Source organism: Myxine glutinosa, chromosome 2 (assembly GCF_964187855.1).
Source record: "Myxine glutinosa chromosome 2, kmMyxGlut1.1, whole genome shotgun sequence".
In the NCBI taxonomy this organism is placed as follows: Eukaryota; Metazoa; Chordata; class Myxini; order Myxiniformes; family Myxinidae; genus Myxine; species Myxine glutinosa.
The window spans coordinates 164247981-164272519 of NC_136262.1; the positions used below are offsets into that span (position 1 = coordinate 164247981).

Genomic DNA, 24539 nt, shown 5'->3' on the forward strand with positions numbered 1-24539 from the left:
TTTACCTCAGACATCCCCTGAGGCAGATATGGTATGTTGTTGTTTCGGCTAATTTATGTACTGTTCTGATTATATATTTGATTGAATGATTTCCTGAATATTGTAAAAGTGAAAAATGAATAGGCTGGCGTAATTTCTACATCTCATTCCCCTCTCCCCCCCCCCCCACCCCCCAACCTCACTCCCCTGCCCCACCCTCATTGGCAGTGCAATTCTTCACACCTGAAACTGGTGTGGTGAATAAAATGGTTGACTTCATGGAGAATTCCAATGAATCAGCAGAAGGAATCATGCAGTGCACACTGCACTCTCTCGAAACACTTGGCCTGTCATTAGGTCAAGTTTCAGCTTTCAGCGCTGACAATGCGAGTGTGAACTACGGGATCCACAACTCAGTCTACACCATGTTAAAGAAAAGCCAAAACAACCTGCTTCAGGGTAACTGCCATGCCCATATTGTGCATAACACAGTCAAGCATGCACGAGACAACTTGAGCATTGATAGACAAGATCTCAACTATGATGTTGAGAATGTGGTTCTGAAAGTCTGTAGCCACTTCTCTATATCAGCCAAAAGAAGAGACGCACTGAAGGAGTTTTGCGAGTTCCGTGAGATGGAGTTCCGAGAAGTCCTGCGGCCTGTCACAACAAGATGGCTTTCCCTCAATCCAGCCATCTCTCGACTCGTGCAAAACTGGTCCGCACTGAAGACCTACTTCATCAGCCTTGGTGATGAGTGCCCCAGGAAAATCAGCACTGTGTTGAAGCTCTGCCCTGATTCTGGAGTACAGGAGGATGATGGTGATGTTGTGGGGGTTTACCTTCTCTTCTGCAATAACATTCTCTCCCTGTTCGAAGATGTTGTTAAGAAGCTTGAGGCCAGTGCTACCACCTGTCTAGAGCTCTATCCCATCATGCATTCCTTTACAGCCAAACTCACACAGAGGCGAGATGACCAGTTCTATGGATACCTCACAAAAGTGAAGCTGCAGCGTCTCTCTCCAGTTGATGCAGGCAAGGCAAGGCAGGAATTCACTGCATTCATTGACACTGCCCTAATATAAGGTACATTGAAAAATGGTTTGACTTTTCCGACAGCAACTGGCTTCAGTCTTATGCCTCTATCTCTCCATGATGGCAAGCTTACTTTCAGTGACCTTGAAAAGGTCTGTGAAAAGCTCAACCTCATTACCAGCCTGAACATGGATGAACTGTACGATGAGTGCACGACAGCAAGCAGCCTTGTGGAGAAGCTTCAGGAGCGCGATCAATGGAAGACCTGAACATGGATGAACTGCACGATGAGTGCACGACAGCAAGCAGCCTTGTGGAGAAGCTTCAGGAGCGCGATCAATGGAAGACCTGAACATGGATGAACTGCACGATGAGTGCACGACAGCAAGCAGCCTTGTGGAGAAGCTCCAGGAGGGTGATCAATGGAAGACCTGAACATGGATGAACTGTACGATGAGTGCACTACAGCAAGCAGCCTTGTGGAGAAGCTTCAGGAGCGCGATCAATGGAAGACCTGAACATGGATGAACTGCACGATGAGTGCACGACAGCAAGCAGCCTTGTGGAGAAGCTTCAGGAGCGCGATCAATGGAAGACCTGAACATGGATGAACTGCACGATGAGTGCACGACAGCAAGCAGCCTTGTGGAGAAGCTCCAGGAGGGTGATCAATGGAAGACCTGAACATGGATGAACTGCACGATGAGTGCACGACAGCAAGCAGCCTTGTGGAGAAGCTCCAGGAGGGTGATCAATGGAAGACCTGAACATGGATGAACTGTACGATGAGTGCACTACAGCAAGCAGCCTTGTGGAGAAGCTTCAGGAGCGCGATCAATGGAAGACCTGAACATGGATGAACTGCACGATGAGTGCACGACAGCAAGCAGCCTTGTGGAGAAGCTTCAGGAGCGCGATCAATGGAAGACCTGAACATGGATGAACTGCACGATGAGTGCACGACAGCAAGCAGCCTTGTGGAGAAGCTCCAGGAGGGTGATCAATGGAAGACCTGAACATGGTTGAACTGTACGATGAGTGCACGACAGCAAGCAGCCTTGTGGAGAAGCTCCAGGAGGGTGATCAATGGAAGACCTGAACATGGATGAACTGTACGATGAGTGCACTACAGCAAGCAGCCTTGTGGAGAAGCTCCAGGAGGGTGATCAATGGAAGACCTGAACATGGATGAACTGTACGATGAGTGCACAACAGCAAGCAGCCTTGTGGAGAAGCTCCAGGAGGGCGATCAATGGAAGACCACAGACGTGGCTGCCAAGTCGATGGCTGTATTTCAGGCAGCTAATCTCCCAAATATGCTGTCAGTCATTTCCTACCTCCTGAGCATACCAGCCTCAACAGGGTTTGTGGAGAGAATATTCTCCAGAATGGCCAACACATGGAGTGACGTCCGGAACAGATGCTCTGTGGAGCTCATGAAGAGTGAGCTACTGGTCTCACTCAACTTCGACCTGTCCTGTGCTGAGTTCCACACTGTAATTTTGAAGGACAAGCCATTGCTTCAGGCTGCAAGGAGCGACAAAAAGTACACATGGATGAGAAAGAGAGAGAAAGAGAGAGAGAGTTGGGAAGTGGGTGGGTGGGGGGGGGGGGGCAGGGGTGTTCAGAGCAGGTGCTATACTGTAAATATTTAAATATTTATATGTAAATATTTCAGGCCTGTTCAATCGGCTTAATTAAAGTTCTTTAAATTCGACACCAAATGGGTAGTTGGTCTAAATTGTACACCAAATGGGTAGTTGGTCTAAATTGTACACCAAATGGGTAGTTGGTCTAAATTGTACACCAAATGGGTAGTTGGTCTAATGGAAACACTTGTGCTATTTTTGTTTTGTTCAACTGATTGAAATATAAATCTGTAAATTACAATAGTAAGTTGTTTTGTCAGTCAATTAATTGATGTGGTGTTGAGTAAAAGGAAAACACACAAATCTGCTATTTAGGAATGCACAAATGTGAGATTTAACTGAATCTCGTTATCTATACTGCTGCTCAGACAAGATGTATTTTAATGGATCTGCCAACAATGTGGGACAGCACAGGCTACATAGCCAATGCCAATGGCAATGGATGAGTCTTATACGTCAGTAAAATGCAATCTTTCTGATCTGCAGCCTAAGCAATGGATTTGAACCGATGAAGTTTCTTTCATATCCACAGAACAACTAGTCCTACTCATCTGCTCACACTTTACGTGGAGAGATATGTATGTCCATGAAAGCATGAAACATGGCTTCAAAGTGGCAACAATTTCAAAATGTTCTCGTGGCTCGTGGGGGGCCGGGGCGGTGGGGTGTCCCTTATTTTTCCACATTGAAGGTGGCAACCCGAGGTGCATCTCTGTTAAAGCGTGCGATTTGCATTTCCTTTGCTATTTGTAAGATTATCTTTAAAAATAAAAATTTGCGAGCCAGGCAGGAGTCGAACCTACAATCTTCTGATCCGTAGTCAGACGCGTTATCCATTGCGCCACTGGCCCACGACATGCATTTACCTGACTAATTACATTATAGATTATAATATATAATGTATTCACTTCAGTGTGTCTGTTTAAAAAAAAAAAACATTTTACAAATTACTTCGATTACAGCAATAAAACAAGCAAATACTTTAATTATAACAAAATGATGTTTTAAATAAAGCAGAAAACAAACATCTGACGTGGTACCTTCGATAGCTCAGTTGGTAGAGCGGAGGACTGTAGTGGATTTCCCTGAGGCATCCTTAGGTCGCTGGTTCGAATCCGGCTCGAAGGAAACCCAATGCTTTTTTTCCTTTTCAGTGTTTCATTAATTTATAAGTGAAGTTTTTAAGCTGCAGTCATTTTAATTATCTTCGCAGCTAATGTTTGATTTCCTGCTTGGTCGGATTTGTGACTTGGTAAATAATTATGTCCAAAACATGGATCGTGACCCCTGCAGGCAAAACATTAATCTTCAAACAAAAACTTCCCTGTCGTGTATTTTCTCCATTACTTTTCTTTCCCTATTGTCAGTCAATCTCGACTGGCTCACTTCTGCTTTGTGTGAAGCGTCGTGTCGGAAGGTCAAACAAAGGCAGTGTATAAATATATTTTTTATTTCGTTTGGCTCGTCTGCAACCATATTAACACCATCACCAAAAACAAAATTTTCTCACGAAGAATTTCGTCTTACAACTTAATCATGTTATAGTTTTCGTTTTAAAAACATGAAATTCAACGGCATAAATAATTACAAGATTGTTGTAACTTTAAAAGTTAATTTTATTTTGTCCTGCGATTGTGTTTTTCTGCTTTAATAATAATTTATTGTCTGGTTTTATCGCTCCCATTGACTCAACGCTCTTTTAAAAAATCTGTCTGTTTGTTTCCACAATCGTCTGTTCGGTGTTTGCTAGCCATGGCAGTGTAGTTTGTAGTGACATTATCAACTATTCGTAAAAGGCTGTTAAATAAACTGTTATCTTATTATTGTGTATACTATAATCCATAAGTGTGTTTAGATCGTTATGCCGAGGCTTTTTTCGGGTCTTGCGACTTCAAAAATACTTACGTTTTCAGAGGAAGAATACGATGTCTCGCGATACTCGATAGTTGAAGCTGAGGCCTAGTTATATTTTTGAGGTTTCTTTTTTATATATGTTTTTTAAACCAAGTCTGATCTACCATGTCCATCGAAATCGAATCTGCAGAGTAAGATCAACGAGTCCTTTAACGTACCTTGTCTGACAATGACATTGACATCTATAAATGTATTGATGCTTTTTTTTTCCCCCCCCCTTTTGTTTTCACCCTCTGTTGTTGATGTGATACACTAAAAGTAAAGGCCTGTCCTGTGCCCTACAACGCATTAGATTCTTGTGAAATGCCAAGCGGATATTTGTCAAATCAACAACTGCACATAAGACGTGTCATTTGTTCCTGTTTTCAGCACGAAATATGTTTTCCTGTAGCTTGTTAATGTTATTCTCCTTAACCCTCACCAGTCCCCATATCATATTCTCATGTTTCACCTTTTTTCCTCTTACCTTGGATGCTGTGCACTGTTTACAGCGTGGTGCGGCTGATTATGCAGTATTTGAAGGAGAATAGCATGCACCGCACGTTGGCCGTGCTGCAGGAGGAGACCACGGTGTCACTGAATACAGTGGACAGCATTGACAGTTTTGTGTCGGACATCAATAATGGCCACTGGGACACGGTGTTGCAGGCTATCCAGTCTCTGAAGCTCCCAGACAAGACGCTCATTGACCTCTATGAACAGGTACTTGTGGTGTAATCATGGGGGATCATGTTGCTCATCATCACGTCTAACAACTCAATTTTCACGCTTATTAAATATTTTCTGAGTTGATGTGCTTTCCTTTGACTGTTCCGTCCAAAGTACTTTGTGTGTTCATCCGTCAGGGTATCTCCTCCGATATGGGTGTGCAAAACGTCACCAAACTTGGTGTTTATGATCAGCATATGGTAAAAAGATGCGAGAGCAGTTCATCATTTTTGGACCCGCCCCTTGAGGCTCTGGGGCGTGGTCAAAATGTCAAATGCAGTACTTACTTGAACGACACTCAGTGGAGAACATACCTCCTCCGCCTGGTTGGCCATATCACTCAATGGTGAAGAATCACTTTAAAATTCTACTAGCTGGATCCGGATCCGGACCAAAATTGAATCGATTCTTCCTTGTCACACACACAACCTGTCCACCAAGTTTGGTCCAAATTCATCCATATTTTTTTGAGATATCCTGCTATGTATCGTTTTTGGCCCTATCTCCCAATGGTGAAGAATCACTTGAACAATTCTAGAATCCGGATCTTCACCAAAATCTAATTATTTCGTCCTTGTCACATACGCTACATCTCTGCCAAATTTCGCCCAATCCGTCCACAATATGAAGAATACAGCTCAAATGGAAAAGTCCCTGAAAAAAGTCTTATGGGCGGTGTATAAGAACATTACCTTAAACCTTTCTGTCCGGCAAAAACCAAAGTTATTCTTTTCATTACAGATTACAAAATGACATTAAAAAAAAAAAAAAACCACCTTTAGAGGCCATTTTTCCCCGCAAGCGGGGGTTGGCCTTTTTCGGGAACCGTGGTAGTTGTTGTTTTTCGGTCCCCTTTTTGAAGCAATGTTTTACGGCCGGATGCCCTTCCTGACGCCAACCCTTTTTGCTGCCTTTAACGACAAGCAGGGAATTACCAGTGAACTGGTACTCAATTAGCCGACCTCGGAAGGATGACAGGCTGAGTCAACCCCCCTGGCGTTAATTCAGCGATCGACCGGGTTTCGAACCCAGGATCCTAGGTATCCTAAGCTGACACCCTAGCCGCTAGCCCAACACCAGGGTTAAGATTACAAAAATTACAAAGATTACAAAATGACATAGATTTCGAATAAACTTCTTTAATGTGTACGTGCACATAGCTTATAAAATAAGAACGAAAAAAATATCTCTCGGCAATTTCCCGTCTGTGTTTAATTATTTATTTTACATATGTGAATTACATGTCCATGCACACGTGAAATGGACTTTGTTTATTAATCCTGGATGTGAACACGATTCAGCCTTGAAAGCTCGAGTGGAAAAAAAAAAAAAAAAAACATCAATGGAATGAATGGAGTGTTTTAACAGGATTACCTTTACTTCCGTATTATAATGATGAATTAAATAAGAACGAAGAAATATCAGTCGGCAATTTCCCGTCTGTGGCGATACGTGAACGAAGCTCCGCCACTCTCCCCACATTGTTGACTTTTTCGTGACGACTGTCATCAAATGGAAAAGTCCGCCATGAATTTTTTTGTATATCTCCGCATTTTCCCATCTGTTATTTTAGGTGGTGTTGGCTTAGTGATTAGGGCAGAGGCATGGGATCTGAGGATCCAGAGAGGATCCAGAGTTCGAATCCCGGTCGATCACTGAATTAACACCAGGGGGGTTGACTCAGCCTGTCATCCTTCCGAGATCGGCAAATTGAGTACCAGCCTGCTGGGATGAATGATCACGGTGTGCACCCCGATTTAGAATAGGTACACCGTATCCCTGCGCATCCTAAGAGGCGACCAAGGGTTGGCTTCAGGAAGGGCATCCGGCCATAAAAACATTGCCTCAAACAGGGAAGGAACCATGATTGTCATGGGGCCCGCATGGCTAACCCCCGTTCTCGCTGGGAAAAATGGCCTTAAAACGATCATTCATTCATTCATTCGTCCACAACTTTTTGAGATATTTTGTTCACAGACAAACGGACAGGGGTGAAAACATAACCTCCATCCACCTTTGGTGGCGGAGGTAAAAATGCAATTATCGGAACATTTCTAACTTTTATAATTGAAAAATTTTCATAGTTAATCAACATTGGGGGACACATGACGTATTTAGCTTTTTTTTTTTATTTGACCCCCAGTTCATGCCCCGAGAGTGGTGACTTTGGGCCATAGGGTTCAAGACAGAAGATATTTTTTAACTCAAAATTTGATGTTTGGTCATTCCTGGTAGAACGTTTTGTCATCTTTCAACTTTGCTATAGGTGGGAAGCGTGAGGATTTGCGATAGCACTCCATCGACTTCACAGCCGTTGATTTATTGCCGTGCAAAATTGCATTAACCGATGTGTTTATCACCGTCGACTCTTTGAATCGAGGACGTTGTCGGTTCGAACCCGACCCCAGCCAAGTAAAACCAAAGGGTTTTAAAACGATGTGTGCTCCTTCCTCGCTTGATGCTCATCACTTGCAGGTGTTACGCCCCCCCCCCCCCCTTACCTCTGGTCTCGGTGGACCTCCGAATCCCGAGAGGGTCCCCGGCAGAAAGATGTGGTATCCCTGGTTGAAACCCAGCAAATAACGTCCCTCAATGGAACCAGCAAATGAGACAGCCGAACCAATGATGCAACCACACCAAGTTATAAACAAACCATACTATATTATAAATCACACACAAAGAGCCATACAGCAATGGGGCAATCACCCCTACCTTCAAATCTTACGATAATATCCTGGTCAAGCCCTTTAACCCCACTCACGGCACCTCCCCCAATGTTTCTGCTCCCCTCCAAGGCGAAGTCCCAATGTCTCTGTGCGCTCCCGCGATCGGGGAGTCAAGGCCCGGTGGTCAATTGAGGCGTGGACGAGCGAGACGACCCCGAGGTCACGTGCTCAGCAGCACAGCGGTGGCGAGGAACCTCACAAAGATGCGCTCCGACGTACATGTTGCGGTTCAACCCGCGAGCCTCCGTATAATTCGCACGTGTCCCTTTCTTGCACAGCCGTTCCCGGCAATCCACCAGGGAATAATGCCCAGCCGACACGACGAAAGCCTGTTCACGGCCGGGTGCTCGCGTGGCCAAGATGGCAGACGGCTTTCGCTCCAACCCGGATTCTCAAGGCCTGGATCCTCCGGAACCTCAATGAGAATACCCGACGACACCGGCTCCACGCACTCCGGCGATATTTCTTATCGACCGAACTTCCCTTCAAGGACGCAAAGTTCCCTCGCCCAGTACGTCGAACGCTCAGCCCGGAGCTTCAACCACCACCTCTCTTTTTCTCTTCGCTCCACCTCTTCCGGTCTCGATCCGGATTTCCGGCCACATTTTACCAGGAGCGCTTTTAAATCTTTTACTCACAACAACCCTTTCCCTTAAGTCACAATAAGCATAATATCTAGAATACTTCGAACCAGCAACAATACTCATAACAACAATCATTAAGGCCGAGTCCGTAACACAGGATAGAGTGCTAACAAACCCTGTGGCTTGGTATCGTTTAAGTTAGATTCTCCCAAAAAGTTCCCATCTGACAGTGTGAAAGGAATGTGCTGCCAGTAGATGGCCGCCGGCACACATTGTCTTTCAGGAAATAACTTCCCTTATTATGACCGTTTTTATATGATTCTGTGTTGTCTGCTGTCTTTGTCTACATTTCAGTGTGATCCTAAGAAATTGTAGAAAATACCCTAATGGTTAACTTCACCAGAGGAATATTAAGTGCCATTCACAGACACAAATGGCAGGGATTCTGTTCCTTCGTGGCTTTTGAAGCTGGTGGCAAATTTTGGAGAAAAAAAGTTTCAAGATTTTGGAAACAAACATGCCGTGTTTAAGTTGTGCAATTGTGGTGCTACTAACATTCCAACCACTAAAAATGTCTACGCATAGAATAATAATCCTGTATAAGGGCGTGAGGACATCTTGTAATCCAAAATATAGGCCTTGGGTTTTTTGCATATAGTGAATTCGCTATTAAAACTATTACGGCACGAGGTAAAGCGTATACCTTCGCCTGGCTGAACAGTTGACGTTTTGTATCCCACTGATAGGCCAGATGTGGATTCGGACCTGAACCTAAATCGAATTGCCTTGAAATATGCTAGATATTTCATGAAACTTTAAAAAAATGTTTTATATATATATATATATATATATATATATATATATATACAGTGGTACCTCGGCTTACGAGTGCCCCAACGTACGAGTTTTTCGGGATACGAGCCGTCGCTCGGGCGGTTTGTTGCTTTGGGATACGAGCCGAGATCCGATGTACGAGCTCAAAAAATTTATTTTTTTGAATTTTCCGGTTGTGGCTTCCGGTTCCCCGTTCCGGTCACGTGGTTATCTTGCCGTGAAAGCATCTCTGCTTGGATATAAAACACGCAATCGTCGAAATACATTAGCGAGGAATCTCCTTGCTCCAGCCGGTGACGTCATCGGCGGGGATCCCCGCCTCCAGAGTGGCTGGTCACGTGACCGCCAAAGCGTGTCGCGCGTGCGGGTATAATGAGCTACACCTGTGGATCACGTGACCACGGAAGCACGCCTCGCTTGAGAGGCATGGCTTTCGGTTTGCGTTTTGCTTTATAAGGCGCGATAAATGGGCTTTTGAGTGTTAGCGGTTCATGGCGTTGACGGTTCATGACGGTTCATGGCGTTGACGGTCAAAAACCCATTACATCAATTTTACCAGGCACTGTACAGTAAGTACAGTGGACAGCAAATGCACGGTGGAAGGCTAGAAGTAGAAGATCGTCCAAGACAAGTGAGAATAAGCCATACTTTGGAGATGACGTCATTCGCTGGTCCGATAACCAAAGATGTGGTATAAAAAACCAGGTGAGCTAACAATGCAGCAATGAAGGAATTCGGCCAAGGCACCGGCACACAACGACCTACCTACATCGAAAGACTCAATGCCAATGGTGACAGAAGCCAAGACGGCCGGCTTAAACACCGCCGAAAGACCACGGTGTACCAACTTACGATGCAGAACATCTTGCACTTAATATGATGACAACAGGTGCCATCCTCTGACGTACCATTACAGGTACAGGTACAGTACACGTGAGCACAGAGCAAAAGTTCACTGAAACCGAGATTAAGAAAAAAGAAAAAACACCTCGTGGTCCGTGCTCGATATCCGAGTTTCAATCTTTTCAAACACATGATGCTCTCGGTCACGGTATCTCCTGCGAGCTGCTTCTCCTTCAACCACACAAACAACAACTTCTCCATATCTTCATGGATAGAGGTCCAGTTTATTTCTTTACATTCTCTTGTATTATGTACAGTATATACGAGGTCGTGCTTGTTTATACATTATTTGTTATTTATAAAGTACATTTTTGTTATTTAAAAGCACCTAACAAAAAAAATTGGTGTTTTTTTTTTGAGGCTGGAACGGATTAATAGCATTTCAATGCATTTGAATGGGAAAATTTGCTTTGACTTACGAGCGATTTGGCTTACGAGCTCCGTCACGGAACGGATTAAACTCGTAAGCCGAGGTACCACTGTATATATATATATATATATATATATATATATAATATATATATATATATATATATATATATATATATATATATATATATATATACACAGTGGAACCTTGACTTACGAGTGCACCAACTTACGAGTTTTCCGAGATACGAGCCGTCGCTCGGGCGGTTTATTGCTTTGAGATGCGAGCCGAGATCTGAGTTACGAGCTTACGCCACCCGCCACCAGGTAGGTTCCGGTCACGTGGTTATCTTGCCGTGCAAGCATATCTGCCGTATATCGCTGCTGTTTTGTTTTCGCATGTTGGTTATTTTGGAGCTTACGCCTTCGCCACCAGGTGGGTTCCGGTCACGTGGTTATCTTGCCGTGCAAGCATCTCTGCCGTATATCGCTGCTGTTTTGTTTTCGCATGTTGGTTATTTTGGAGCTTACGCCACCCGCCACCAGGTGGGTTCCGGTCATGTGGTTATCTTGCCGTGCAAGCATATCTGCCGTATATCGCTGCTGTTTTGTTTTCGCATTTTGGTTATTTTGGAAAATTTCTTAGTTTTAACCATGGGTCCTAAGTAATTGAGTGCCAAGGGCAGTACTGAGAAGAAGAAGAGGATGATGTGCTTGGATATAAAACACGCAATCGTCGAAAAACATGAGCGAGGTGTGCGTGTTGTCGACTTGGTGAGGCAGATGTGAAGGCAGCTGAAGATTTTATTATAACTTTTGCCGAACTGATAGAAGCCGAACGATACATCCCCCAGCAAATCTTCAACTGTGACGAGACAGGGCTCTTCTGGAAAAAGATGCCGAGGAGGACGTATATAACGGCAGAGGAGAAGAGCATGCCAGGCCACAACTTGTTCAGAGTGCCGGCGATAGCTCGCCTTCTCTTTGTGGAAGACACGGTGAGATCCTTAACATCCAACAACTAATGGGACGCAAACGGGGCGCCCAGTTTAGCGGTACACACATTGATGAATCACCCTGCCTGTGAAACACCGACATGACAGGTTATAGCTGGGTCGGGATTCAAACCCAGGCTGGACAGTTTAGAGTCAAATGTGCGTACCTCCAGTCCAGGCCATCCTGCCAACTTGTATGCTGCATACAGGTGAAATATAAAGCGCGAGATATTTTTATATTTACTGCATATTTAAAAAAAAATTGGTGTGGTTTTTGGCGGGCTGGAACGAATTAATAGCATTTCAATGCATTTTAATGGGGAAATTTAATTTGAGAAACGAGCAAATTGAGTTACGAGCTCGGTCACAGAACGAATTAAACTCGTAAGTCAAGGTTCCACTGTATATATATATATATATATATATATATATATATATATATATATATATATATATATTGCCCGTACGGGCGGACGGACGTCTGCCCGTATAGGAGGACAACCCGAAAGCATAATGCCTCCGCCCATCTTTGGGGGCGGAGGGATAAAAATTCTCATATCCGGATCTTCACCAAAATTGAATTGATTCGTCCTTGTCACTCCCCTAACCTGTCCACCAAATGTCATCCGAATCTGTCCATAACTTTTTGAGATATCCTGCACACAAACATATAGGGGTGAAAACATAACCTTCGTCCATCACAGCTGGCAGAGGCATCAACAGTGAATTTGAGCCACTGATCCAATCATAAATACTGTCTCGTTTATGAAAGCAACGCAATATGGCCACTCCCCATCCCTTATACTTGGGGCTCATCCTCTGCTGCCCCCAATAATATTGAGCCTTCGGGCCAAATTTAACCTTTTTTTTTTTTTTTTTTTTTTTTTTTTGTATACAAGATCGAGGCTCGTGAAAGAGCGAACATTAATCACACAGAAAGACAAACAGACACACAAAACAAATAACATCGGGAGCGGTAGACAAGATGGGGAGAGAGGGGGAAGGACACAAACACAACATTTGAGAGCAGGGACCGAGAGACATGGAGACATCGAGAGAACTGTGGGAGGGAGAGGGCTTTGGGGGGGAGGCATGGGAAGGGGGGGGGGGGGGGGGGGTGGGAGAGGTATAAAACATATGGACACTGCCAAGACTTCCAGGAAAGAAGTTGGAATTTCAAACAAGGTGGATCTGGGGTGAATTAGTGGGGGTAGAAAAGATCAAGGTTTTGGATGGGGGAAGATAAGAGATGGTGGTGAACAGCTGTTTTGAAGACCTGGAGGGAGGAGTGTGATTGAAGTGAGTGTGGGAGTTTGTTCCAGAGGCGGGAGAAAAGAGGAATGAAAGAGTGAAGGTGAGCAGAGAGCCGAGATTTCGGCAGTTTAACCATCAGAGGGTGGCTGGCAGATCTTGTGCGACCTGTAGGAATATTTGGGGGACAGAGCACAGAGAGAGCTGGGAGAGCAAGGCCGGAGAGGAGTCGGTAGAAGACAGAAAGACCACCTTCCTGCCTGCGGTGAGTGAGTGAAAGGCCCTCAGAGATAGCTTCATCGCGGGAGATTCCAATGATTCTGAAAGCTTTGGATTCAACAGCGTGAAGCCGAGCCAGGTGTGAGGCAGGAGCACCAGCCCATAGGGGAGAACAGTATTCCATTGAGCTGCGGATGAAAGCCTTGTATGTGGTGAGGAGCTCATGTGTGCCTAGGAAGGACTTCGCATGACGCAGGATGCCCAGTCGGCGACTGGCTTTGGAGGCCAGCTTGGAAATGTGGTTTTCCCAAGAAAGATCATGGCAGATGGTGAGACCCAAAAGCTTGAGCGACAGAACTTCTTGGAGAGGATTGTTGAGAAAGTAGATGGGAGGGTTGTCCAGTCGATCTTTTCGGAGAGACATAGTAAGAGTGAGATTTGTCAGGATTGAAAGACATGTTCCACATGTTTGACCAGTCTGTGATTTTGTCCAGGTCTTCAGAGAGTGAGGAGGCTGCAGACTGCCGATCTGAGGGAAGAGGAATGGAGCGGCAGAGAGTGGAGTCATCAGCAAAGAGATACAGAGGATTTTCCAGAGAGTCGGAGAGATCATTGATAAAGACCAGAAAAAGCACAGGGCCCAGCACACTGCCTTGGGGAACTCCAGCCTGAACGGGAAGGGGAGATGAGAGAAATCCATTCAGGGCCACACGTTGACTACGACCAGAGAGGAAGTCCGCAAGCCATGCATGGAGATTTCCATGGATACCATAGGAGGAGAGTTTGGTGAGCAGAGCTGGGTGCCAGACCGTATCGAAGGCACGTGATATGTCAAGGGAGACAGCTCTGATTTCCTGTTTGGCATTGAGGACCGCCATCCATTGTTGAGACAGCAGAAGCAGCATGTCCAGAGTAGAGTGACCTGGTCTGAAACCAAATTGATGATCAGAGATCAAGCCATTGGAGAAGAGGAAAGATTTCATATCCGAAGCAATGATGGATTCCATGACTTTGCTGATAATTGGGAGCAGGCTGATTGGTCTGTAGTTGCAAGGATCTGTTTTTGCACCTTTTTTGTGTAAAGCGGTAATGTTTGCTGATTTCCAGGATGCTGGCAGATGACCTTGAGCAAAGGATAGGGTGAAAAGAACAGAGAGAGGGTGAGATAGAGCGGCAGAGCAGGATTTTAGGACCCGTGGGCTGATGCAATCTGGTCCAGTTGCAGAATCAGAGTCGAGGTTTGACAAAAACTCCTCCACCTTGTCAGGAGAGAAGGTCACAGAGTCCAGGAGCAGTTTGGTTCGACTGGGAAAGGTGGGAACAGAGAGAGATGGGTTTGGGACTAAGGATTTTGAGGCAAACACAGAGTTGAGGCATTCGGCTTTGTCACGTGCGATGTCAACTGTGTGGCCATTTGAGGTAAGGGAGGGGATGGAGGGGGAACAAACACCAGAAACGGATTTGACCAGACGCCACCAGGATTTGGAGGAAGGAGACAGGTTTGAGAGTTCATTCTTGAGTGAGGAGAGATAGTGCTTCCTGTCACTCCTGAGGGTAGACACACACTTGTTCCGAGCTTGGTGGAAGGAACTGAGATTTCCTTCAGTTGGATTAGCCTTCCAAGAGGCAAAGGCAAGTTGTTTCAGGGCAACTGCCTCACCACAAGATTCAGTGTACCATGGACGGGAGGAAGGGTAAGACAACTGAAGGCGAGATGGGATAAATCTGTGCATGAGAGAGATCAGTTTGCTTTGGAAGAATTCCCAGGAAGAATTGATGTCAGAGGCAGTGGAGATGGGAGACCAATCCAGACGATTGATGGCTGCTTGAAGACCGTCCCAGTCGGCCTGAGTGAAATGCCAGACTCGTCGACGCTGAGGAGGCTCTCTGAGAATGGCCAGAGAGATGTCCACTTTGACAAGCACATGATCAGAAGAACCGATTGGAGCAGAAGAAGAGCAGCAGACATTAGCAGGGAAGTTAGTCATAACCAAGTCTAGAAGAGAAGATACTCCATTGGCTGAGATCCGGGTCGGGAAATTGACAGATTGTGTCAATCCCAGTGAGTCACAGAAGTCCTTTGCTGAGGTGCCATGACTGGTGAGAGAGGAACCCACACCCAACCAGGTGGCATGATGACAATTGAAGTCACCACATATGAGGAAGAGAGAGTTGGGATGAGTGGATAGAAGTTGGTCCATGTTGTCAGACAGTGAAATGTAGATGGAGTCATCACTGTTTGGGGGACGGTACAGAACACATATGAACAAAAGGTGGGAGCGGAGAGGAAGCCGTAGCCAGAGGTACTCCTGGGGGTGAGGAGGAGAGAGGGCAGTGCAAGGAGAGTGAGGAAGAGAGTTTTTGATAAAGATAGCCACCCCACCACCAGGCCGAGGCTCAGGTCTATCATACCGGAGGAGGGAGTAACCAGGAAGAGATATTAAGGAATCAGAGACAGCTTGAAGGAGGAAAGTCTCTGTTAAGCAGATCAAGTCTGGATTGTCAGAAGCAACCTGTATGGAGAGATCAGTCAGGTTTGAGCGAAGGCCCCGGATGTTTGAGGTCCATACCGTTAATGAAGAGAGAGAGGGGGAGCATCGGGTACATGACAGGGGAGGGGAGGAGTAGGGTAAGATGAAGGATGAGAGGGGGAGGTAGGGAGAGCAGTTGTTAGTGTGTCAGCGATTGCAGAAGAGTTCCAAGAAAGGGAAGGATGAGGAGGATGAAAGGTTTGAAGGTGAAGGGATGAGGCACAGAGAGGGGTTGTTTGAGGGGGGGCAGAGGAAAGAAGAAGGTTGGGGGGGGTGGAGGTATGAGATAGAAGGGAGACGAAGTGGGGAGGAGGCAGCTTTGAGGAGGAGGAGGGAGAATTGGAGAGGAATGGTATGGGGGGAGATTTGAATGGGAGGGGTTGGGGGGGGAGTTTTGAAGGGGAGGAGTGAGGGGGGAGTTTAGGAGGGGAAGGGCAAGGGGGGAGTTCAGGAGTGGAAGGGCAAGGGGGGAGTTCAGGAGTGGAGGGGTAGGGGGGGAGTTTAAGAGTGGCGGGGCAAGGGGGGAGTTTAGGAGTGTAGGTGCAAGGGGAGGGATTTGGATGGGAGGGGCAAGAGGGGAGTTTAGAAAGTGGATGATTAATGAAAGACGAACATTGAAAACAAATTGGGTTTGTTGTGATTTTCAAGTTAGCAATCCGGTTCAGAATGATGGAGGAGGGATGGAATGAATGTGAATTTAGACCATGTAGTGAGGGAGATGTATAAGATATTGAATTTCCTTTTTTTGAGGTGGAATGAGTTGGAGAGGAAATTGAGAAAAGCCTTTTAAATAGGAAGAAAAACAGCGTGTTGTAAAATACCACTGAGTAAAACACTGAAGGGGAAAGGTTATACATATTTAAATAATATTTAAACAGAACCGTGAACAATCTTATGTGCACAAAAATACCAACGGGGGGAGAGCCGAGAGGGACCACCACGAGTCACGTGAAGGGCAAACGGTGGATGGCAAGGAGTTGATTAGGCACACCATTACCGCTTCTCGCCAATATCTAACAGTGACCGCTAAACTGACACCTCCAATTGACAGAACAAGAAGATCTCGTCATGCTAGTCTTTAAAGATTTAGTAATGATGATGACAGTGACTATGATAATAAAGCAATATGATATGTCATTTTGCTTTTATAAAAGACACGACACATACAAGTATTCTCAGGGTGTGGGGTGGAAAGGGGAAGAAATGTGAAGAGTTTAACTTGAATTAAATCTATTTGCGTCATCTTGTTGAAAGTACGATGGTGATGGACAAATTGCTGAACGATGTAGACCATGGGCCAAGCAGTGGAAATACTTCTAGTTTATCATTTTCGTGACCCACATCTGGTAACCACGTGAATTTTTGTCTGATGGGAGATAAAAAATCATTGAACAAGAATTCACCACTCGGCAAGTCCAAAAGTTGCACACTAATTAGTATTCTTAATTCGTATTAATCATCCAGATGCACAGCACCCTCTTTTGTCAAGAAATTAAAAGTTATGTACAAACCTATGGAAAATAGACAAATTGAAACACAGCAACACTTACATGACAGAGAACGGTAAAAAAAAATCAATGAGCTACACATACACACACACACACACATACAAACACACGCACACACACACACACAAAACCAGATACACACATGCACTCACCAATATATTTCTTTGGAAATGTTTTCAAAGGAATCATTGGCACTTCTAAGAAACTTTTCCTTGCAAAATTAATGTGCCCTATTTTACACACACACACACACACACACGCACACACACATTTACATACACATACATCTTTTATTTTCAAAGTAATTATTGGCACTTCAACGAAATATATCTTTGCAAATGAGCCCAATTCATCCCACCCCACTCTCTCATCTCTCTGTCATATTATGATTAGATTATGTCATATTAGATTATGTTGGCACACTTTAGGGCTGTAGCAAAACAACATTTTTTTTTAAATAAACAGTTTTCAAATTATTCATAGCTATTGGCCTAATGTAACCCAAAAGATAATTAATCAGACTGTTGACTCATGGAAATACAGCCCTATTATAATATTCACAATGTCTGAGTCCAATCTGGGGGCCAAATAACAGGCTTCTCTGCTGCCCTCTCATCCAGAACTTACACGTATATCTGCGTCACAACAGAGTAGCTAAATGGAATGAAGCTACAGCAGCAGGTTAACAGTGTGAAGTTGTGAACACTACACATCTTCATCTTCTGTGTCGGAGTCTTCATCTAAAGATTCTCCAGCCACTGGATTTTGGCAATCAGTGCACTTGCACAGATTAGTACATGGTACATTATGCTGCCGGCAAGAACATCTTCCCTTGTTTTTACCAGTTGGCATCTGGCAGTTTGTCTTTTTGCAAGTGCAGTACGTCAGTTCAAGCAAACTGCTTGGAGCAGGGGGTTGTCCCAGACAACATCTAGACCTCCATCTTCCACTTTCCATCCATGTCCATGTGGGCTTGGAATGTCTGGGGTCTGCTCCAGACAGAGATGATGTACTGCAGCCTGGTAATTTGCTCTCTTTATGTGCTGTCTCAGTGAGTCCTGTGTTGGTGGAAGACGAGCTTCTGACTTAATCAGCATGAGGAACATGTTGTGCCGTGCTTTATTAACACTGTCGCATTCTTGTCCATACAACTGGCAAACAAATCTCTCAAGTCCAGAAAAACATCCTCGCTCACTGTGAATGATCTCCCTAACTGTTGGAATGTGGCCTTGAACTGTGCACTCTCTGCCATTAACTTGTATGCTTTTGCTTTGGGCTTGCCATGGAAACTGCTAACAGAGTCACATCCAGTGAAACAATGGAATGAAATAAGTGCATTGCAAACATCTTCCCCGAGGTAGGTATTTATGGCAGACAAGCTCAGAGTCCTCCTGTTGTTGCCCCTTCCTGTATGGAATAACAACTCACTTCCTATCTCTTTTGCTCTCGCTACTCCTATGATAAAGACATCAGTATCCGGGCTCTTCATCACAACTGGATTAGAGGCACTTTCTGATGAAGTACCAGGATAATTTGTGGCTGCATACTGGGCATGAAGCAACAAGCGAGTGTCCGCTTCTTCATGGTTGCATCTCAAGCCTTGCACTTCATTCACAACCAGCACTCCATGGTCATCTTCCAGTTCATGACATTCTTCATCATGAGTCACAAAAATGTGGACCTCCTTGAGGACAGAACTTGGTCTGCTGCTCCAAGTTTTAAAGAAAAATCGTATTAGTTCTGCCTTGTTTTCACTGCCAGCAAGAAACTTTTTCCACTGCTGAGGCACCCGTTGGTCTACCCCATAGATTTTTGTCATCAGACTTCCACTTGATCCTCTTCTTTTTTTTTTTTTTTTTTTTTTTTTTTTTTTTTTTGTATACAAGATCGAGGCTCGTGAAAGAGCGAACATTAATCACACAGAAAGACAAACCGACACATAAAACATATAACATCGGGAGCGGTAGACAAGATGGGGAGAGAGGGGGAAGGACACAAACACAACATTTGAGAGCAGGGACCGAGAGACATGGAGACATCGAGAGATCTGAGAGAGGGCGAGGGCTTTGGGGGGGGGGGCATGGGAAGGGGGCGGTGGGAGAGGTATAAAACATATGGACACTGCCAGGACTTCCAGGAAAGAAGTTGGAATTTCAAACAAGGTGGATCTGGGGTGAATTAGCGGGGGTAGAAAAGATCAAGGTTTTGGATGGGGGAAGATAAGAGATGGTGGTGAACAGCTGTTTTAAAGACCTGGAGGGAGGAGTGGGATTGAAGGGAGTGAGGGAGTTTGTTCCAGAGGCGGGAGAAAAGAGGAATGAAAGAGTGAAGGTGAGCAGAGAGCTGAGATTTCGGCAGTTTAACCATCAGAGGGTTGCTGGCAGATCTTGTGCGACCTGTAGGAATATTTGGGGGACAGAGCACAGAGAGAGCTGGGGGTGCAAGGCCGGAGAGGAGTCGGTAGAAGACAGAAAGACCACCTACCTGCCTGCGGTGAGTGAGTGAAAGGCCCTCAGAGATAGCTTCATCGCGGGAGATTCCAATAATTCTGAAAGCTTTGGTTTCAACAGCGTGAAGCCGAGCTAGGTGTGAGGCAGGAGCACCGGCCCATAGGGGAGAACAGTATTCCATTGAGCTGCGGATGAAAGCCTTGTATGTGGTGAGGAGCTCAGGTGTGCCGAGGAAGGACTTCGCACGACGGAGGATGCCCAGTCGGCGACTGGCTTTGGAGGCCAGCTTGGAAATGTGGTTTTCCCAAGAAAGATCATGGCAGATAGTGAGACCCAAAAGCTTGAGCGACAGAACTTCTTGGAGAGGATTGTTGAGAAAGTAGATGGGAGGGTTGTCCAGTCGATCTTTTCGGAGAGACATTGTAAGAGTGTGAGATTTGTCAGGATTGAAAGACATGTTCCACTTGTTTGACCAGTCTGTGATTTTGTCCAGGTCTTCAGAGAGTGAGGAGGCAGCAGACTGCCGATCTGAGGGAAGAGGAATGGAGCGGCAGAGAGTGGAGTCATCAGCAAAGAGATAGAGAGGATTTTCGAGAGAGTCAGAGAGATCATTGATGAAGACCAGAAAAAGCACGGGGCCCAGAACACTGCCTTGGGGAACTCCAGCCTGAACAGGAAGAGGAGATGAGAGAAACCCATTCAGGGCCACACGTTGACGACGACTAGAGAGGAAGTCCGCCAGCCATGCGTGGAGATTTCCATGGATACCAAAGGAGGAGAGTTTGGTGAGCAGAGCGGGGTGCCAGACCGTGTCGAAGGCACGTGATATGTCGAGGGAGACAGCTCTAATTTCCTGTTTGGCATTGAGGACCTCCATCCATTGTTGAGACAGCAGAAGCAGCATGTCCAGAGTAGAGTGACCTGGTCTGAAACCAAATTGATGATCAGAGATCAAGCCATTGGAGAAGAGGAAAGATTTCATATCCGAAGCAATGATAGATTCCATGACTTTGCTGATAATTGGGAGAAGGCTGATTGGTCTGTAGTTGCTAGGATCTGTTTTTGCACCTTTTTTGTGCAAAGCGGTGATGTTGGCTGATTTCCAAGCAGATGGCAGTTGACCTTGAGCAAAAGAGAGGGTGAAGAGAACAGAGAGAGGGTGAGATAGAGCAGCAGAGCAGGATTTTAGGACCCGTGGGCTGATGCCGTCGGGTCCAGTTGCAGAATCAGAGTCGAGGGTTGACAGAAACTTTTCCACCTTGTCAGGAGGAAAGGACACGGAGTCCAGGAGCAGCAGGGTACGACTGGGTATGGTGGGTACAGAGAGGGATGGGTTTGGGACACAAGATTTGGAGGCAAACACAGAGTTGAGGCATTCAGCTTTTTCACGTGCGGAGTCAGCTGTGTAGCCGTTTGAGGTAAGGGAGGGGATGGAGGGGGAACAAACACCAGAAACGGATTTGACCAGACGCCACCAGGATTTGGAAGAGGGAGACAGATAAGAGAGTTCGGTCTTGAGAACGGAGAGATATTGTTTCCTGGCTCTCCTGAGGGTGGACACACACTTGTTTCGGGCTTTGTGAAAGGAAATGAGATTTCCTTCCGTTGGATTTGCTTTCCAGGAGACGAAGGCAAGTTGTTTCTGGGCAACAGCCTCACCACAAGATTCCGTGTACCATGGACGGGAGGAAGGGTATGACAACTGAAGACGAGATGGGATAAATCTGTGCATGAGAGAGAGCAATTTACTTTGGAAGAATTCCCAGGATGAGTTGATGTCAGAGGTGGTAGAGATGGGAGACCAGTCCAGATGATTGATGGCTGCTTGAAGACCGTGCCAGTTGGCCTGAGTGAAATGCCAGACTCGTCGACGCTGAGCAGGCTTCCTGAGGATGGTCAGAGAGATGTCCACTTTAACAAGGACATGATCAGATGATCCGATCGGAGCAGAAGAAGAGCAGCAGACATTTTCAGGGAAGTTAGTCATAACCAAGTCCAGAAGAGAAGATGTTCCGTTGACTGAGATCCGGGTCGGGAAATTGACAGATTGTGTCAGTCCCAGTGAGTCGCAGAAGTCCTTTGCTGAGGAGCCATGGCTGGTGAGAGAGGTACCCACACCCAGCCAACTGGCATGATGACAGTTGAAATCACCACATATGAGGAAGAGAGAGTTGGGATGAGTAGATAGAAGTTGGTCCATATCATCAGACAGCGAGATGTAGATGGAGTCATCACTGTTTGGTGGACGGTACAACACACATATGAACAAGAGGTGGGAGCGAAGGGGAAGCCGTAGCCAGAGGTATTCCTGGGGGTGAGGTGGAGAGAGTGCAGTGCAGGGCGAGTGAGGAAGAGAGTTTTTGATAAAGATAGCAACCCCGCCTCCAGGACGAGGCTCAGGTCTATCATACCGGAGGAGGGAGTAGCCCGGGAGAGATACTATGGAATCAGAGACATCATAAAGGAGGAAAGTTTCTGTTAAGCAGATCACGTCTGGTTTGACAGAAGCAACCTGTATGGAGAGATCAGTTAAGTTTGAACGAAGGCCCCGGATGTTTGAGGTCCATACCGTTAATGAAGAGGAAGGGGGAGCATCAGATACAGAACAGGGGGGAGGAGGGGTAGGGTAAGATGTGGAAGAGGTGGAAGAGGTAGGGAGAGCTGTTGAAGGTGTGTCAGAGATTTCAGAATAGCTCGGAGAAAGGGAAGGATGGGGCGGACAAAAGGTTTGATGGTGATTGGGTGAGCCACAATGAGGTGTTATTTGAGGAGGGGGAAGAGCGAGGCAGAAGGTTGGGGGAGATGGAGGTGAGAGTTTGAAGGGGGAAGAAGCGGGGAGGACGCTTTGAGGAGGGGGAGTGAGAGGGGGGAAATTGAGAAGCAATGAGGGTGGGGAGATTTGAAGGGGAGGGGTGAGGGGGGAGTTTGGGAGGGAAGGGACAAGGGGAGGGATTTGAAAGGGATGGGATATGGGGGAGATTTGGAGGGGAGGGGTGAGGCAGGAGTCTAGGAGGGGAGGGGCGAGGGGGCGTCTTGGCGGGGAGGGGTGAGGGGGTAGTTTAGGAGGGAGGGGGCAAGGGGGGAGATTTGAAAGGGATGGGTGATGGGGAAAATTTGGAGGGGAGGGGTGATGGGGAAGATTTGGAGGGGAGGGGTTATGGGGAAGATTTGGAGGGGAGGGGTGAGATTGGATTTTTGAAAGTGTACGATTTATGGGAAACGAACATTTATTGCAAAATGAGTTTCTTGTGACCTTCGAGTTAAAAATACGTTTAAGGACGCTGGATGGAGGATGGAGTGCAGGAGAGTTTAGGGAATGTAGAAAAAAGGCACTATAGGAGATGGATATTTTTTTTGGGATGAATTGATTTGGTGAGCAAGTCGAAAGCAGCCTTTTAAAGAAGAAGAAGAAAAAGGTGTTATAAAATATGACGGAATACATAACTTGAGGGGAAAGTGTAAACATTGAAGGTTAATGAGTGAAAACTATCTGGGGAAATGGGGGAGAAACACGTGGTCGAAGAACGAACGAACGAATAAGAATGAATAAACGAATGAGAACAGAGAAGGAAATGTTGTTGTTGTTGTTGTTGTTTTTTGTTTTTTTTTGAGTTGAGATTTACACAAGGAAGTAGGCTATGGGTGAAAAGACTGGGAATACAGAGAACGAAAGTTATTGGATCACAAACGACGGACCGCTGAGAGAAAAACAAAGCCTCAAGGTTGTACAGTGCACACTGTACAAGGCCTCAAGACACGGCACGAATTAACACGATTTTCAATACAGGTATGAAAGATTTGCACCGAAAAATCTTCGTCGGGATACAATATACGTACAACACCATAAATAAATAGTTTTAACGAAAATACAAATGGGAACAATCACTTAACTTCGATTTCAAATCGTTCGCGACGCGGCAAAGGCCTTGCTCGCGACACGGCAAACAGACGATCAATTTATGAAAGATAAACACCGAGAAACAACCAAAGTTGCACACAATAACTTCACACACCGAAAGATAAATACAGTTTCGACAAAATACAATTGTGAGCAGACTTAACTTCGAAAAACGTGGAGACCGTGTGGAGCTTCGAAAATCCCTCCCACCGTCTCCGAGATCTCGCGAGATCATCTTTGTCCCCTCTCAGCATTTTTGATGCTCATGTTTCTGTACGTGTCTACCACAAAGCGAAAGTGTATAGATTCACTTCTTACGCTCCTTGCAAGATCAACAAGTTGTTTCAAGACATGATCAGCCAGTTGACCAAATGTAGATGGTATACTCGTCTGCTGAAGTTCTTGCATCATGGCCATAGCATCTATAATCCAGATGCTTCCTGAGGGGATCTCCGTGACTGGAGTTGGCTGAACTTGGGATTCAATATAGTGTAGTAAAGATGATTTCGTTGTCTTGTTCAGTGAACCATCTTGGTGTGCTAGAGAAAGTGGGAGAGGGCCCAAGTTGAAGGTAAGCATGTTTTCAATGTCTAGTTTCCTGACATTTGCAATGATAAGAAGTCGCTGGAAAAGATTTCTGTCTGCCTGCAGTGATACTTGTTTACCTTGCGCTTTGGTGTGAACTACCTTGTTCATTGACTTGAAAGTCTTTGTCTTTGATTTCTTTATTGGAGCAAATATATCTTGGGTGCCTTGCAGTCTCTCTTTGCAGTATGTTACAAGTTCTTCATCACCTTTCTCCCATGCCTTGATGTAGCATTCAGCAACATCTTTTGATGCAACCACCCCAGATGCAAGATGCAGTAGGTGATCATGAGACCCATCGAAGGGATTGATTATTGCATCAATCACACTCATCACTCTGCAAATATCTTCTTCATCTCTCTTGATGCGAGACGGCTGCAAGTCTTTCCGACCCTGTGTTA

The 24539-nt window shown here is 45.6% G+C and overlaps 2 protein-coding genes and 1 non-coding gene across 4 annotated transcripts in view; all 3 read left to right on the top strand.

Annotated features, from left to right (window-relative positions):
• LOC144890982 (protein FAM200C-like) overlaps window positions 1-24539 on the top strand; it is a 1200974-nt gene that overhangs the window by 1141789 nt on the left and 34646 nt on the right. The window lies entirely within an intron of this gene.
• Window positions 3703-3791, top strand: TRNAY-GUA (transfer RNA tyrosine (anticodon GUA)). The gene is given in 2 exon segments: window positions 3703-3739; window positions 3756-3791. It is a non-coding gene; the product is annotated as a tRNA-Tyr (tRNA).
• The window catches only part of SMU1 (SMU1 DNA replication regulator and spliceosomal factor), a 58040-nt gene continuing 37890 nt past the window's right edge, over window positions 4390-24539 (top strand). The window contains exons 1-2 of one of the 2 annotated variants that reach the window (XM_068106831.2): window positions 4390-4708; window positions 5069-5279. In XM_068106831.2, the coding sequence (XP_067962932.1) occupies window positions 4683-4708; window positions 5069-5279 (237 nt within the window). In that variant the 5' untranslated portion in view covers window positions 4390-4682. Of the gene's footprint in view, window positions 4768-5068; window positions 5280-24539 lie in introns of both variants that reach the window. The other variant, XM_068106832.2, reaches the window with a different exon arrangement.